This window comes from Phycodurus eques, chromosome 10 (genome assembly GCF_024500275.1).
Source record: "Phycodurus eques isolate BA_2022a chromosome 10, UOR_Pequ_1.1, whole genome shotgun sequence".
Taxonomy (NCBI): Eukaryota; Metazoa; Chordata; class Actinopteri; order Syngnathiformes; family Syngnathidae; genus Phycodurus; species Phycodurus eques.
In genome coordinates, this window is record NC_084534.1 from 19,229,866 (window position 1) to 19,247,860 (window position 17,995).

General features: G+C 39.5%; 2 protein-coding genes across 3 annotated transcripts; one reads left to right on the plus strand and one right to left on the minus strand.

The window, feature by feature from the left end:
• Positions 1-488: 488 nt before the first annotated feature.
• terf2ip (telomeric repeat binding factor 2, interacting protein) lies at positions 489-17,701 on the minus strand. Of its 2 annotated transcripts, XM_061688669.1 has the most exons (10): positions 17,635-17,701; positions 16,357-16,479; positions 11,993-12,222; positions 7,697-7,842; positions 7,343-7,560; positions 6,650-6,769; positions 4,137-4,863; positions 3,185-3,339; positions 2,395-2,685; positions 489-886 (listed from the first exon to the last, which is right to left on the minus strand). In XM_061688669.1, exons 3-10 carry the CDS (start codon positions 12,220-12,222, stop codon positions 665-667), a joined length of 2,109 nt encoding a protein of 702 aa, XP_061544653.1. In that variant the 5' UTR covers positions 16,357-16,479; positions 17,635-17,701; the 3' UTR covers positions 489-664. The 2 variants fall into 2 exon arrangements, with proteins under 2 accessions (XP_061544653.1, XP_061544652.1); XM_061688668.1 differs by lacking the exon at positions 16,357-16,479 and having other exon boundaries at positions 17,635-17,671.
• On the plus strand, positions 7,299-15,128 carry LOC133409100 (zinc finger BED domain-containing protein 5-like). Its single transcript, XM_061688671.1, has 2 exons — positions 7,299-7,402; positions 12,033-15,128. Exon 2 carries the CDS (start codon positions 12,493-12,495, stop codon positions 14,377-14,379), a length of 1,887 nt encoding a protein of 628 aa, XP_061544655.1. The 5' UTR covers positions 7,299-7,402; positions 12,033-12,492; the 3' UTR covers positions 14,380-15,128.
• Positions 17,702-17,995: the final 294 nt, after the last annotated feature.

Here is a 17,995-nt window from a genome sequence, read left to right on the forward strand (position 1 = left end):
TTTTGATATCCCTAAATGTATTACAAGTAAAGAGAAGTAACTGATAGTACTAGTAACTGCTGTACAATAAAAGTAAAATAAGTAAAGCTACTCACCTGTTTGCTCAGCAATAGTCATCTCGTACCACTTTTAAGGTATTCACAACCTGTGGTGTATGCACACCTCAGATTTGAGTAAAATATTTTTTTCAAACGTTTTTAAAAATACCCATAATGCATTATGTATGGTGTTTCAACAGGTTTGCATGACAAAACATGGTAATAACTGGCCTATTTTTTTTTTTTTTAGGTGCAGGTGGGGAAGAGGTACATACAACAAAACAAAACTTCATGCTCACTGAGCGGCAGTCTCACGAGATTAGCTTTGAGGTTCAAACCCAGAACCTCTCACCTGTGAGGCAGGTGATAACCACTAAATCGCTATGCTGCCCTCAGCTAGACAAAAGAGAGAGTAAACCAAAGTTATTTTTTGATAAAGGGTATTTATTGATTTATTCTGCAGCTTAATTGGAACAACTTTAAAAACAGTCAGAGGTAAATTCAGGGTAAAATACCCAAATAGAATAGAGTATTAAACAGATCTAAAATCACCTAACTACATATCAGGAATGCCTTTTAAAAAAATAAAATAAAAAATAAAAAACAGGCGGGCATGTTCTACATTTTCACCGCTCCACATTGAGGAACACCATCCGCTTGGCAACACCCTCCTCACCGTACTTCCCCTGTAGCTGCCGGAAAGCAGCAGGGTCGGCCGACAATAGGAAGCTGTCGTCTCTGCGGTTCCAAAGCGGTACGCAGAAGGACGCGGGATCCGAAAGCAAGCGCGAGGCAGCCGAGGCGTCGCCGCTGGCCTTCAGCAAGGCTTTAGTGACAGACTTCAAGTCCTAGCAGGTATATTTAAAAAAAAAAAAAAATCAGCAACTAAAAAAATCAAACACTTTTCGAACAGTTTTTCAAGATCATCATACAAAAACAAACATAAAAGTATTACACTGTTACTACATTAATTAATTAGTATTAATACATTAGATTGTGTTAAGATATAAACAACCCAAATTCAACTTTATAACAGAAGTGGAGTAACTACAGGATTAGATTTTTTTTTTTTTAAGACAAAATGGATTATGGCTGTACATTTTCTTTGTTATTAACAAGTAACGGTAAACTCCGATATTTGCTCAAATAGTGGCCAAGAGGCATTTGATGGTTCTTAATAGAAAGCATTTATTTGTTCAAATGCATTTTCATAACTTCTGCCCCCTAAAATGTGTATGTGTTCACTGTGATGGGTCAAATGCAGAGAACAAATTTTGTGAGCATGCATGCATGTTCATGACAATAAAATTTGATTCTTCTTCTTCTTCTATAGAGCTTATCCTGTGCGAGTTGGAGCCTCCCTCAGGTTAACTTTGGGCGAGAGGCGGGGTACACTGGTGAACAGCCAATCACAGGGCACATATAGACAAACAAGCATTCTGCTTACATTCAAACCTATGGATAATTGGGAGTATTTAATAAACCTAACATGCATGTTTCTGGAATGTGGGAGGAAGCATTTTAGACACACAGCTATGCTCAGATGTTTGATTACCCAGGCAGAATTTGTAAGATGTGTACAGTTTTTTAAAGAAAACATGAAGGACCAGAAGAAACACATTTAATTTTATTTTCATGGAATTCAAATTAAACTGTCAAGCATTTCAGAAAACAAATTAATCAAAATATAACCATAAATAAATTAATGATGGTTGTTGTTTAGTCATCAGTCGTATTAAAAAAAAAATTTTTTTTACAATTTCTGCCCGACTATGTAAACTTAATGAGCAAAATTCTACATATATGAAGTCATATGTACCCCTGTAATATTGGGATTAAAGTGTAGGCTACACCTGTTTTATAACCACTAGGTGGCGGTGGTATATTAGAATGAAAGTGTATAGCTTTTTCATAACCTCTAGGGGGCGGTGGCATATTGTAATGAAAGTGTACAGCTTTTTCATAACTTCTAGAATGGCGGCATACATTTATAAAATGGGAAAGTCTTTTTAATTTTCCCTTATACCCATGTATAATGGGCACTATTGACGTTTGACAATTTTTTTGGGGGGAAAAAAAAATTTGCATTATACACGAGAAATTACAATAACTGTTCTGCCAGTCACTACATGTCACTGGCAAAGATAGATGAAGATATATTTGTAAAAAAATAAATAAATAATTGTTTTTAGGTGAAACTGGATAATTTCCCATGGCACCCCCGATGATATCTCATGGCACACGAAGGTGCCACCGCACCCTGGTTGGGAAACTGGTGTAGCTGTCTACACTTGGCTATCTGCAATTAAATAAATCTACAATTTCAAGCATGTGATGAATAATTGAAACAGTGCACCTGGTTTGTCTGCTTCATCAGCTCTCTGATTCGCTGTTTGTCCTCCTCAAGCTGAACTCGCTCTGGTGGGACCGAGTCTTCTTCAGAAGACTCATCATCCATTTGAGCTTTGGATGCCACCCTCACAGTGCTGCTTGGTTCCGGAGAAAGACGGCGCTGTGGCGGGGTCTTCCATACGGCGGGTTCTCCTTCAGGGGAGGGCGTGCCGGGCTGAGCTGGACAAACTTCCGCGGAGGCCAGTGATTCCGGCACCGCTGTTTCGGACGGGGTTCGGAAAACTTCCACACGGGACTGAGGGACGGAGAAAGGACTTGTGATTCTTCTTGCCACAAGTGGACCATCCCAGTGCAGCTGAGCCCGGATCACATTGAAGACGAAACATTGTTCCTTTTACAGCTATGTTTATTGCACTGGACATATTTACTGCAAATTAACAAGGACTTGACAACCTAACAAGTCAACATTTATAAACAAATTGTCTAATGTAAACAAAGACAAGTGCATCTTGGGGTAAACTGTACTTAACTTGGTTGGGGTTGTATTATAAAGTGCCATTTAATATCTCCAAATGGTGAATGAAGTACATCTATTTATGTTTATGGCACCAGACATATTTACTGACTACTAAAAAGGACTTGACAAACTAACAAGTCAACATTTGAAAACCTCTTGTTTAATGTAAACACAAAACGTTAATCTTGGGTTCAACTGCACTAAACTTGGCGGTTAGCGTTATGAAAGTGCTGTTTAACGTCCCCCAAAAGTATATAAAGTACATCTATCTGTCTACCTCACTTTGACTGTCACTGTCACTGTCACTGTCACTGTCACTGCTACTGTCACTGGAGCTGCTACTGGAGGTGCTCAAAAACTCTTTTGTGGCTCTCTCAATAATTCCCAGCTTCCTCTTCTTCTTCCTTTTTGTCTGCCTTGGTTTGGACTCACCTGAAAACAGCAAGATGAAAAAAATAAAAGGAAGGAATTTGCATTTAATCTAGTTTAAAGATTTGTAATACACTACTCATAAAAAAGTTAGGGATATTCACCTTTCATGTATAACTTCAGGATGAACCTAAAATGCATTATAACCTTTACAGCAGATACACTTAATTTGACCTTCCCCAAACTTTTAAATGCACATGTCCAACTGTTCAACATCTTGGTACTTTTTGCACAACTTTGTGTTCTCTAACAAGGAGTTGAACAGAACAATTCACAGCAGGGGTTTTATCCATGAATGGACCAATAATTTTTCTAAAATGTTCACTTCTATGCATTTCTCTGACTCTTCCAGTCTCTGTATCTCTGTTGCAAACAGCTGACATTTTGAGGTCGGTGGCCACTTTCCTCAGAAAATATCCTGTTTGTAGCCAAGCAATGCCAAGGAACTGTTGATCAATTCAATCAATGTTCGGCGTTGTCTTGGTCTCATGATGTCAAAATGTGAATGGCATGATTAAGAGAACTGTTTCAATCCAAATTCTAATTTAACTAGGAAATGTATTTGATCCTTTAGTGGATTGAACACCTATTGAGAATGTTGCTGTTCAGCTCTTTGTTAGAGAACAGCAAGTTGTGCAAAAAGTATTGAAACACTGAACACTTGGACATGTGCATTCAAAAGTTAAATGAAGGTGAAATTAACCACCTTTAAAGCTTATAGTGCATTTTAGGTTCATCCTGAAATTTCACCTGATTTCATCTCTAACTTTTAATAAGAAGTGTAGTTTAGGAAGTCCTACTTGGCTGGTTGACATGAGATGGACCTGCTTGTGGTGTGGCAGGAGGTTGCTCGACATCCTCTTGTTGACTCTCTGCTTCTACTTCTGCTGCTGCTGCTTCTGCTGTTTCTTCTTCTGCTGCTTCTTTGTCTCCTCCTGCTACTGCTGCTTCTTCTTCTATTGCTGCTGTTGCTTCTTCTGGTGCTTCTTCTGCTGTTGCGGATGAGCTCTCTCCTTTTGCTCTCTTAGAAGGCGGCTCCTCCTCTCTGGTTTCTTCTTGAAGAAAGGACAAGGCTGACCTGGTTCTCCTTGGGGTGGGAGGGGAGGACGGCAGTTGCCTGACAGAAGCTGCTGCTGCTGATGACGATGAACGGAGCTTTTTGGTGTATGGTTCTTCCTCAGAATCCTCTAACCGTCTATGCACAGAGCTGTGCAATGAGTGGCGAGGCACACGCACGGGCTGCACTATATTGTTAGTCGTCGAACCATCGCTTTGGGGGTCTGACGAGGTGGGATCTGTGCTCTCCGATGTTTGTTCATTCTGAGGCGATGTCTTTGCTTGCAGCTGGTCTGGTTCTGTGCTCTCCTCTGACTTTGAGCAGACGCACATTTCTGCTTCAGCAGTTGTCGCTTGTTGGATTTCGTCCCCGGGCAGGTTCAAGATCTTCTCCTCTGGCTGGGGAGGGACAGATGTTTGAGCTTGGACATCACCCAGTGGTCCTTTTTCAGCTGCCAAGAGCAAGTCAATCTGTAGACATACAGTACATACAGTCTGTATTCATGAAGACTCTTCGTCACTTCTAGTGTATGGAAATCAATATACATCAAGGCTATCTATAAAGAATCCCTTTAAAGCTTTCCTTCATTTAAATCGTATTTAAGTTTACTTGACAGTTTGACAAGTTTGGCTAGTGCAAATGTTTTAATGCCTGCTCAAGACTTATACACCTCCCCTCTTCTGAAACACTTGCATAATGTAAACTTGTCAATGTGTTTTAGTCGAGATAACTGCCACCTTTTGCAATAGAAATGAACAGAATGGCTAGAAATAATTCCCAAAATAAAAAAATAACAGTACGCTTGATTTGCACAGGGTCACACAATTTACCATCATACAATTAATCCTCCTCTCGCCAGTTATTCGTGATAATCGCCACCTTGAACAATAGAAATAAACAACAACTGGACATAATCCACAGAGCAAAATAAAAAAGGCACACTTCTCCACATATAGGCACATATGCACGCAATGGACTAGCATTTAACTAATTCAATCGCTGCTCTTAACAGTTATTTATGACAAAGACAAAGTTAAGGCAATGAAGCATTGTCTAATGACGTGATGGCACACCAAGTCCAGCGCAGTTCTAAAGAACTCATTTGAGCACACCCTAAAGAACAGGACAAAATGGCAAGATCATGAAGGGGAGATGTGCAGAATTATCACACAAAAACATGTACTTTAATTGGAGGAGTTCTTCCTCTATATTAGATAAATTGACACCTGGCAGACTCAGTAGACATTTTAGTATGTACTAAGAGTAGTAAAGCTAAAAGTAAGCATTGCTTATCTGTGTTGTTGGACTTTATGCCGATAGAAACTTTTTCAAATTGATCAGTTAATTTGACAATCTCACGAGACATTCAGGAGTCAATCTAGCTCAGTATGAGTTTGCACATTTGCATCACTTTGCCTCGATAGTATTGTTTTAGCCCGTTTATCATATTCCCCCCAAAAAAGCTTCTGGTGGTCAAAAAGACTAAGGCAAGGGGGTATTGCGCCATCTCTTATAGCCAGTGATGACGGTAACACGTTACTCTAAAATGATGAGCTTTTAAGGTAACGTGCAATTTAACGCTTTACGATTTTTAATCAGTAAACACTAATCAGATTCAAGTTGCTTTTTTAATATCATCGTGCCTTACCGCATTGTATAAGGGACGCACATTAGCTTTGCTGAAGAAAGATTTTACTTCATCGTAAGCAACTGCAGACAATCGCTACTAGTTGCAGTAGAGTAACGTGGCATGTCAATAAACAGGACGTCCTTCGCTGACGGTAGATGTCATAAGTTTAGACCAACTTTCAATAGGCTTTACACAATCAGGATTTTTGGGGCCGATCAGAGAGTTAAAAAAATGATAACTGATCACAAGATGAGGCAATGTGTCTATTTAAATGACCTGTTCATTTACTGTATATATTTGTGTACTTAATTGCTACAAAAATTATATTTACAATAAATAATTTATCTTTCATTCTCATCTCATCTATTTATCCCAGTGAGGAATAGAAAAAAGATTGTCTTTATTTTATATTTTTAATAAAAGCTTTATTTTTTTAAATTACTGTTAAAAATTCACTTCCAATACATTATTGGCAAAACCAGTTATTATTTTTATGTTGATGCAGTGTTGTCGGCATCTGCTGAATGTAGCTAATATAGTTACGTTTAAAATCAAGTAATCAGTCATGTCTTCTTCATGGTAACTGTGGCAACACGTTACAGCTGTGAATGCGAGGTCATTCATACCTGTGTTAGCTCATCAGCAGAGTTAGTTTGCGGAGGGTCTCCTGGCTCACAGTCTGCTTGAGGAAGAGCAGCATCTTCTTCACAGGATGGACTGTCGGTCACTTCATCTTTGTCATTGTTCTGCAAGCAGATGGATAACATTCATCACCATATATATGAACACTAGATACGCCAGCGCGCTGTAGCAGCCCGGATAACCGACGTGCCTACGTGGTGGCCATGTTGGAGAGGTCGACGTTCACATCGAAGGCAATGCATGGCGATTACAATTAAGTTGTATTTTCGTCATTTCGCAACCGATTTTCATGAGGTTTACTTTTTTGTCAACACTGAAGCAGATGCTAACAATACGTATTTGAAACAAAGACGTTTTGGTTTTTTTTAAACACGTGAAAGGTTACTCCCATTTGCCTTGTCCTAGTTGTACGGCGTTGGACGCAACCGAATGCAGCACAATGTGCAGGCATTCTTGTTCTTTCGATTTTCTTGCCGTCCACGCACATGGAATGCGCTGCCGTCTTTGACCTCCCTAGCTTAGCGTCGTCGTCGGCACGGAACCCAAAAGGGGCGTCATATCTACCGTCCGTATATATCTGTATATGTCTATTGTCAAGCGTTACACAGCCAAGTCGATGAATGTAGTCATTTGTCGCCCTCTATTGTTAATAGAAAAGAGGACTGTGTTTCAATGACCTTGGCGTCTTCTCCGACTGCTTCCGCCTCCTCGACGTCTTCTGACTGTTTCTGAGCCAGGTGACTTTTGTAATGGGCTTTCATTGACTGCCAACTGTGAGTGGTCACGCGCTCCTTTTCCATCCGCTGCCAGAGACGGTTGCCCTTAATTTCGGACTTTTGCCGGCTGACGTAATTCAGAATGGCGGCGTCTTCGTCAGGGCTGTACGCTTGCCTGCCTGATGGAAAGCAAACGGATTTAATTGCGAGATGCGCCATGTTGTGTCGATCGGCGTTTGCACAATTAGCGCGTGTTAGTTAGCATGCGTTTCAATTATCTCTCCTCCAAGTAAGTGGGTAGCATTTGGAGTATACCTCCTGAATTAGCGTGAGACATCACGTCACCATCACCAGATTTTGGAGAACGCATCGGGACCGTTCCACCTTTCATTCTGTAGTCCTCTAGGTTCAGCTGTTCATCTTTCTCCACACAATCGTGGATGTACTGGATAGACACGTACCTAAATTAAAAAAATACAAATACATGCACCTCAGAAATATATCCCCAGTTCACTTCCACTCCCTCCACATACGACGTTTCGACATGACTAATGGCTGACTCTTAAATAGTTTGCTCAACTAAGTAATAACGGATCCTATGTCAGCGCCATACTTACTGTTTTTCCATACATATATTTACTGTAATTAGAACTTTACTACTGCATTAGTCACTAGTGGTAGACAACTGCAGGCAGGGGCGTTTTCTAGACCCCCACCCCCTAAAACAAATCCAGGACAACAGATAACCACGGATATCATTTATTGAATAATCGACATAAACAAAGACTGCTGATAATAACAAACTTAGGGGAGGGAGCCCCAATGGGGTGATTCCAGAATCCCAACATGTTGCATGATCTGCAGGGTTCCAGTTGTGTCGTTGACATGGACCATTATCAGCTGTCCCTCGGGGCCCCTTGCTAGTCTTGCAGACAGGTGGCCTTTGCAACACATTGTGGTTGCAGTTTCTAAAACAGCGCCTTCAGTTTTGTCATTGATATTGTGCCATTGTCAGCTCTTCATTACAATTTAGGGTTACGTGGCCACCATAGCAACGGAACTGCATCATAAACTGAGGACCCCTTTATGTTGCACATTGTACAATGGTTAACTTATTGTATTACAGTCAGCGATGCTAAATTGTTACTTTAAACAGTGTACTGTACAGTGTGAAGCACTGGGTTGTGTTTTTCATACATGAAAAGTTTTATATAAATAAATAACATTTGATTTGCGTGAAATTCATTTTAGTTCGTGGGCCACATTCACCCCAATTTGACCTCAAGTGAGCCGGATCAGTGTATCTGTGGTCAAATAAGCTATAAATAATGACAATTCCATTTTCTTCCCCATTTGTTGTACAAATAATTACAAGTACATTTGGAAAATATTCACAATTATTATTCATTATCTTGTTGGAAATATTGTTTCAAATCATATGAGCAATCTGAAATGACATAACAAAAATTAGTGTGATTTCAAAAGTATGATGAATCAGTGTTATCATTTACCATAATTTCTCGTGTATAATGCGCATTTTGCCCCCCCAAAAATTGTCAAGTCAATAGTGCGCATTATACATAGGTATAGGAGAAAATGAAAGACTTTCACATTTTATAAATGTATGCCGCCATCTAGAGGTTATGAAAAAGCTCTACACGTTCATTCCACTATGCCACCGCCCCCTAGAGGTTATGACAAAGTTGTACACTTTCATTCTCATATGCCACCTAGAAGTTATGAAAAAGGTGTAGCCTACACTTTCATTCCAATATGACAGGGCTACATATGACTGCATATATGTACAATTGTGCTCACAAGTTTACATACCCAGGTAGAATTTGTGCAATATTGTTGTTTTATTTTATTTATTTATTTTTTTAAATACGACTGATGACTGAACAACAACCATCATTAATTTCTTTATGGTATCTTTTGGTTAACGATAATGCTTTTCTTAAATGCTTGACAGTTTTAGTTGAATCCCATTAAAATAAAATTAAACGTATTTTGTCTGGTCCTTCATGTTTTCTTAAAAGAATTGCACACATCTTACAAATTCTGCCACGGTAATCAAACATATGAGCACAACTGTGTGTTTTCTCATTTACTAAATAAAAGTAGGGCTGTGAATTTAAAATAAGAGCAAGTAAATACAAATAAAGTATTTTGTGCTCAAATAAAGTGCTTAACTTCAGAATAATTCTTAGAAAAAACGAACAAAATACAGATAATACTTCATGTTGTGATCATATGGGTAGAAGCAAAATCATGCATTGTAAAAATGCATTATACATAGGTAGAAGGGTTTTCCAGAATTTTGAGGTCAACTTTGGGAGTGCGCATTACACATGGGTCGCATTATAAACGAGAAATTACGGTACATGGGCAATTTACAGATCGCGGTGGATCTATTTACTGTATGTACCATATATAAAACAAGTTATGATTTAGAAATAATTTTAAATTTAGAAATTTCCTCATCCGTCTGTAACTTTTGACTATCTCAACCAACTCATCGCACCATACAAACTACCGTGGGAACTTTTCAGAATGAAAGTGCAATTATCCCCCTGCCTTGTAAATGAAAACATAAAAATACACAAGTTATGGCAGTGCATGAAACCACCAAACCAACTTCTTTTGAAATGAAGCTGTTGCCTGATAATTTGCAATATTCAGTCTTTTAAAATATTTGTACAGGTGGTATTCAGTTTCACAGAAATGTGTTTTTCACAGTGCAAATGTGGCACAACATTTCATATGTAGTAGGCTTACTTCGCTCCTGAAATATGGAATCTTTTAGCCTTCTGTGAATAGAAGATGCAACCTCATAGTCCCAGTTTGACATAGTGAAAAAAGACAAAATAAATGTACTAGCTATGTCATTAAGGACATAGATATTCACAAAAGGGTGTCACAGTGGATGACTGGTTAGTACATCTACCTCACAGTCCTTAGGTCCAGGTTTCAAATCTGGCCTCCCTGTGTGGAGTTTGCATGTTCTCCCTCTGCGTGTGTGGGTTTTCACCAGCTACTCCGGTGTCCTCCCACATTCCCAAATCATGCATGCTAGGTTAATTGATCTTTTTTCTCTCAGTGTAACATGAACACCTCCGGTTATGCGGTGCTTGTGTCAAAATAGATGCATGAGTTTCAAAATAAGTCTGTATGTATAAATGAACTAAAACCTGCCTGACAGGCAGAACTATCCTCGTGGGCCAGAGAAGACCTCCTGATGGGCCGATTCTGAGCCGAGCGTATGTTTGATACCCCTGCATTATAGTGAACCTTCGCTATTCTTGGAGGTTAGGGACCATGACCTGCCGCAAATAGCAAAAATTCACAGTCGATGCAGCGTGTGTGTGTCCCTCCCAAATTGTTTTTAACTGCCTGTATTAATAGTGTACACCCTAAATGTACCACTAACTATGATCCCCAAACACTAAAATATAATTTCTAACTCATCTTACAACATCCATCCATCCATTTTCTGAGCCGCTTCTCCTCACTATTGTCGCGGGCGTGCTGGAGCCTTTCCCAGCTATCATCGGGCAGGAGGAGGGGTACACCCTGAACTGGTTGCCAGCCAATCGCAGGGCACATACAAACAAACAACCATTCACACTCACTTTCACACCTACGGGCAATTTAGAGTTGTCAATTAACTTACCATGCATGTTTCTGGGATGTGGGAGGAAACCGGAGTGCCCGGAGAAAACCCACGCAGGCACGGGGAGAACATGCAAACTCCACACAGGCGGGGCCGGGGATTGAACCCCGGTCCTCAGAACTGTGAGGCAGACGCTCTAACCAGTAACCCACCGTGCCGCCATCTTACAACATAACCCTTAAAAATAAATAGTTTACAGATTATTTGTTTTTTTAATCAATGCACCTGAAGCGCAAGTCTGCTGGAGTTTGAAACAAGTAAAAATACCAAATACAACATTAATATTAGCCATTTTGTTTTATTCTTGGCTCAGTGATACTGTCTTTTTTTAAATACATACAGTGATATCAAAAAATTACACACCGCGGTTCAAATACTAGGTTTGACACCCAGTTCTTGGTAATGTCACTGTTGTGCTATATTTTCTCCACTTGAAGATGACTATATTCACTGTGTTCCATGGTACATTTAATGCTTTGGAAATTGTTTTGTACCCTTCTCTTGACTGATACCTTTGAACAATGAAATCCCTCCAATGCTGTGGAAGCTTTTTGCAGACCATGGCTTGTGCTGTAAGATGTCACTCCAAAAATATTAGGAAACGCCTCTTAGAACATCAGAATTTTATTTAGGTTAACTCAGAGGGACTTTAAATGGTAACGGGTGTGTGTCGACTCCCATTTAACATGAGTTTGAATGTGACTGGCTAATTATGAACACAGTCACATCCTTAGTTATAAGAGGGTGTGGACACTTGTGCAACCACATTATCTCAGTAGAATATTTTGACTTCTCTTTCAAAAAGATGAGTTTTGGTTTCAAATTAATACTGGAAAAAAGGTTTTCTAATTATTTATCTTGGTTTCATTTTTGTTAATCACAAAAACCTGGCATTGGAATAGGGGTGTGTAGACTTTTTATATTCACTGTACACTTACCAGTGAGCTGTGTTCTCCCTAACAGTGCCTTTTTCTTCAGGGTCGATCAGCAAAATTGCTCCAGGCTTCTGGACATTGCACATAATGCCTCCCCCAGCTTTGATGAGAGGCTGCAGCTTGCTCTTGATAGGGCCCGGACGCAGATAAAAGGCAAGGGGCTCTCCTTCCACAGTCATGAAGAGAACTGGCGAGATGCTGCACTGGGTGACATCTTGCCCTTCGGACGCCATCTTAGGAAACACAAAGAGCCAAATTAAGAAGCACAGATGGTATTATGCTACGGACCAGTGATTCCCAACCACGTTTACTTAGCTGTAAACTAAACCAAAAACAACCAAAAATTATTTGTATCTCTATGCCAGCGACGCAGTGAGTCAGAAAAAATTCATGGTTGTCCACTATACAGCAGGTATGTAATAAGTAACCCGTGTATCCAGTTGTTGACATTCAAAAAGCAGAATAAGTCACAGCACACTTTTAGTGAGACAGCTGTGATAGCGATGGATACATATTTGAAAAGAACGAAATCCGGACTCGGTCCTGGTGCAAATTCGGACCCAGGTGAAGGTCCTAGTAAAAGTCGTGGTCCGAAGAAAGCAAAAAAAGTTTGCTCAAGACGATACAACGAAAGTTATCTTTCCTTTGGATTCATCTTTACCGGGGACCCAACCGAGCTGACTCCATTATGCTTGGTGTGTGGGGAAAAGCTGTCTAACAGTGCCATGGTTCCAAGCAAACTTAAACGTCATCTCCAAACAAAACACCCGTCACTTCAAAACAAAGACCGAGAATATTTTGCTCAACTGCGTGAACAGACTGGGAAGCTGTCTGCTTTATTGAGAAAAAACACTGTGGGGAATGAGAGAGTTCTAAAAGCTAACTACCAAGTTGCTGAACTCATAGCCAAATCCAAACAGCCACACACCATAGCAGAGACAATAATACTACCTGCCTGTAAAATCATCGTTAATGAGATACTCGGCCCAGGAGCGCTTAAAGAAATCACCCAAGTTCCTCTCTCAGCCAGTACGATCGCCAGACGGATCGATAACATGTCTGCGGACATTGAAAGGACAGTTTTGGAAAAGCTGCGCATGAGTGGGAAATTTGCCTTGCAACTTGACGAAGCTACCGATATGAGTGGATGTTCACAGCTTTTTGCAAATGTGCGCTTTGTGGACGGAGACGGCATCAAAGAAAACTTCCTATTTTGCAAGGACTTGCCAGGAAGAAGAACAGGTGAGGAAATTTTTCGAGCTGCGTCGGAGTACCTTGAACAAGGAAGACTTAAGTGGGAAAACTGCATTAGTGTCAGCACCGATGGAGCGGATGCTACGTTTGGGCGCAACCAGGGATTTGTAAACAGAGTGAAAGAGCGACAGCCGGAAGTCATTGTGACGCATTTTTTACTGCACCGTGAGACACTAATCTCCAAGACATTACCAGCAGACCTAGCTTCTGTGTTGGATGACATTGTGCGCATGATCAATTTTGCAAAGATGAGACCTGTAAAAAGTTGGATGTTTGCATCATTGTGTGAGGAAATGGGAGTGGATCATGAAGTTTTGTTGATCCATACAGAGCTCCGGTGGTTGTCCCGTGGTAAAGTTTTAGCTTGTGTGTATGACCTGAGAGAGGAACTAAGAGCCTCTCTGACAAATGAGAGGCACAATGATGCCAAGTTGTTTTCAAGCGAAAAATGGTGTGCCAAACTGGCGTACCTGGCAGATATATTTCAACATTTGAATGACCTGAACGCACGGATGCAAGGACGAAATGAAAATCTGCTCACAAGTACAGATAAAATAAATGGATTTCGCGCAAAGGTGCAGCTCTGGCGGCAGCACGTGCAATGCGGCAACCTCGACATGTTTCCACACACTCAGAAATGGCAAATTGTCGACAGTGCCGCACTGTGTGAGACAATAGGTAAACATTTGCAAACTCTTGAGCAGAAGTTGGCATTTTATTGCCCCTCACTAGACACAGACACCTTGGACTGGGTTAGAAATCCATATAGCGCGACTGTAGTCAGAAAGGACATGACTTTGCAGGAGCAGGAGGAAATCACTGAACTGAGGCAAAATCGGGGTTTAAAGCTGAACTTTGCTGATCTACCTTTGGACACTTTTTGGCTGACTGCTGCCAAACAGTTCCCCATTTTGGCAAACAGAGCAATCTCAGCCCTACTCCCATTTTCCACAACCGATCTATGCGAGTTGGGCTTTTCAAGTATGACTGCCATCAAAAGTAAAAAAGGAGAGAGACTCTGTGCTGCTGAAGAAAATCTCCGTGTGTGTATTTCATCAATTCCTGCCAGTATATCAACTTTGTGTTCAACAGAACAGGACCCAGATTTCACACTGAGTATGTACACTTGTGAGTAAATTGAGTTGAGTTTGAGTGTATATTGGATACTTTTTATGTTTAAACAATATTTATCTCATAAGAAGTTAACTAGTCCAGTGATTCCAAACCCTTATTGTACTGATTGCAATTATTATCCGATTTAACTTATTTGGTCCTAAAATTATCATATTTATACAGTATATTGTCACTGTCTGGCAGAAACCCTGCATGTCCAAATATGGTCAATGTCATGTTTTTTTCCCCACAAATTGATAGTAATGGTCAGTCCCCACGTAGTCTGTTATTTTTACAAATTAATAACCAATCTTAAGTGTTAAAAAGACATTGAAAGCAACTCTATTAACTCTCTTGGGCACTTCTACTGTTTGAGAAGTTTCATAAGTCCACCTCTTCTTGACTCTACAGTAGCCCTGTGGCACTGTCGCTTCAAAACTGAAAGTCTTAGTTTTTGTTGTTGTTGTCAAAAACGAGTGCAAAGAGGTTAGATGCATTAGAGTAGGCCTGTTTTGTTAAAAATCAATAGCCGTAATGCTTCGGTGCAGAAGGACGCCTACTCTGTCAGCCACAAAGGTGAATTTGTGTTTGGATTAATTTCTGCCTACTACATTGTCTTGTCAGCTCATCGTACGGGTGCGCGGTATAATCGGTGGAAGGTATACATTTGGACGAAGAAACTGATTTGAACTTAACCGACCAATCGCGATAAAGCTTTTTGATTATGTCATCATATCTGTTTCAGTATAAAAATGGCTCATGCATGATTGCACATCTGGTTACGGAGCTTCCAGGCAGCACCGTTTTTTTTTTTTTAAACCAGCTCAGAGCTGGTTAAAAGAACAGTGTGTCCATGTACATTACTCCCTGCTTTACCAGCTGCTCAGAAAGCAATATGGGAATGCTCGCTTGTGCTGTACCAGCCACCAAAGTACGAGCTACAGCTAGATAGCTAGTGGCTAACACAAAATCCTGAATCTCTCGGTGTCCATCCATTTTCCGTACAGATTATCCTCACTAGGGTCACGGGCGTGCTGGAGGCTATCCCAGCTATCTTTGGGCGAGAGGCAGGGTACACCCTGAACTATTAATATAAAAATCAAACTGAATATGATATATAATACACTGCAAAACAAAATCAGGAAGTTATTTATCTTACCCAGTTTTGGAAAGATTGGAAATGTAGTTGGTTACAATTACAAGTTCCCCTGTTGAAAGTCTAATAATAGTGTAACTATTTCAATTACTTTCTCAAAGTAATATAACTAATTACAATTGGTTACATTTTGATTACTTTTCTTAGTTTTGACTGAATGCATCTGCAGGATCCTTGGATCTTTCCTTTGAAAAAGTGGATTAAAACCATAGAAATGTGTCACGTTTGCGAGTATGGCAGAATGACCAGAGGGAGCCAATCACAAGCGTCTGCTTTAGAAGGTGATGTGGGGGGGGATAAAAATCTGCTTTTGCTGTTATTTTTCAAATGTAACGACAATTGTAATCATGGAAATTTACAAAAGGTATTGTAATTTACTTACTTATTTTCTCCCAGTAATGTAATAGATTGCAATTACATAAATGTTGTAATTAAATTACATAACAGTATTACATGGAATTTATTACTCAGCAAAACTGTTCTAACCATATATAAAGTTTCGAAAGTAAACACAGTAGTTCTCAGTAGGTTCCTCTTGTTAACCTTAATTGCTGCGATTCAAAGTTTTGAAGAGCTTTATGTTTGTTTGGTTTGCGGTTAAAGCTCTTCAGATCAATCTTATCAAATCTGTTTGAACAGCTGATAACGCACTAACGCAACACGACACCAATGGTTATATTAATAAAAACGACAACTCATTCATAAATGCTTCCATGATCATTTTTACACTGAAGCTTGTACCGCGATATATACCGTTACTGCGAAGGGATTAAATTTATACTATGATATTAATTTTAGGTCATATTGCCATGCCCAGCGTTGCTAAGCGTTAATTAAAGCTTACCTTCAACAAAGAACAAACACGGACGTATGGACTAGGTATCCGGCCGGAGTGAAATCAGCTCTTCTGATTCGTGGAAGCCACAAGCAACGTCTTTTCCTTGACTGATGTTCAGTCTTCTTGGAGCTGGTAAACAGTAAAATGAGATTTTGTACCTCGCGAATGTATTGTTGCAGCCAAACAATGCACAGTAATTCACTTTTTTTTTTATTAACCATGGCCATTAAATATATCTTGTGACATTCAATAAACATCTGAACAAAACAATGCGCATTCATCCAGCCTGGTGGCCGCCGCAATTTCCATAAATGCATGACATCATGGAAAATATAAATTCAGTGGTAAATGGAGACACACTTAGCATTCACAGAGACATTTAAGCACAGAGAGTTTTAAGCACTATCTATTTATCGTGCAATAAGTGAAAGTGAACTAATCCAGTGATTCCCAACCACTATGCCAAAGTGGTAATTAAATTGCACTTCATCGGTCCTAAAATCATCATTTTCATCCATATAATCATTATTATTTCTTCAATTTCCGTGATTCTTAACCACTAGGCCGTAGTGGTAAATTATCCGATTTCACTTAATGGGTACTAAAATGATAATTTTCATATATATTATTAATCACTATTACTTCTTCAATTCCTGTGTGCATATCAGCTTTGGTTCCAACTAAACTGGCTCCAGATTTAGCACTATCTACATTTGTGAGTAATTTGAGACGAAATCATCATTACTTACTTTTTGTGACATTTGTGTTTGATAGTGTGAAGTGAGATGTTTCCAATGTAAAATACAATACTTGGCTCGATAATGGTTTGCAAACACAGCTCTACACAAACACAATAGGGAGAGGAAAAATAGCATTCATTTATAAATTTAAGCACTATTTATTTATCTAGTCAGGTTGATACTATTTGGTATGAAATGGTCATGCCGTATTAAACCTTGTTTACAACACTGACGTTCATGCATTTTCAGATTTTTTTTACGCCCTTGTAATAATGATAAGTAGATCACAGCGCCATATTATAACCAATTCATGTTCCTTTATGGTTTTCATACTTACCTACGAAAGACGAGCACCAAAATACGTAATAACGCCAATTTGTGATTACGTTTTCGACGCAAACTTTCCTAAAATTAGCTACATTTCGTTGACACGCCACGAAACTATCACTTTGTTATTTCCTATATCTCCTGCGGAGTGAGTTGAATAAATGACATCTTAAACATTGATAAGGTTGTAATTAAAAATAAATTAAAAAAAACTTACCATCCCGTTTATCGAACCGCTTTTCCCGCTTTACAGGACCATAGCAGAACCCACTTCCGGGTGTGACTTCTTCCTGGGATAGGGTTGTATGCTGTTAAATGTGTTATCTCTGCCCCCTGGTGTATTTTTTTCGGCAACATTTTTTAAAAAATTGAAAACTTGTGCTCTTAGCATACATAACACAAGTCTATAATTTCCCAAAAATAGTCAAATAAACAAAAACATTCTAAAACTTAAAATATTTTTTTTTTTGGGGGGGGAGTAATGTCTGTCTTTCAAAGTTCATTTGTATGTGAATTCTGCGGTAATAATAAAGCCTTTGTGGTCTTTTTAAGGCCTTGACTAAGGACCATGTTTACTA

Bases quoted from the DNA above. Each gene is read 5' to 3' on its own strand.
- LOC133409100 (XM_061688671.1), top strand. From the start codon at position 12,493: ATGGATACATATTTGAAAAGAACGAAATCCGGACTCGGTCCTGGTGCA.
- terf2ip (XM_061688668.1), bottom strand. The intron at 7,843-11,992 runs GTAAGTGTACAG...TTTTTAATTTAG, and splicing joins AGGGAGAACACAGCTCACTG to GTACGTGTCTATCCAGTACA. The intron at 2,686-3,184 runs GTAGACAGATAG...TCCGTCCCTCAG, and splicing joins ACAGTGACAGTCAAAGTGAG to TCCCGTGTGGAAGTTTTCCG.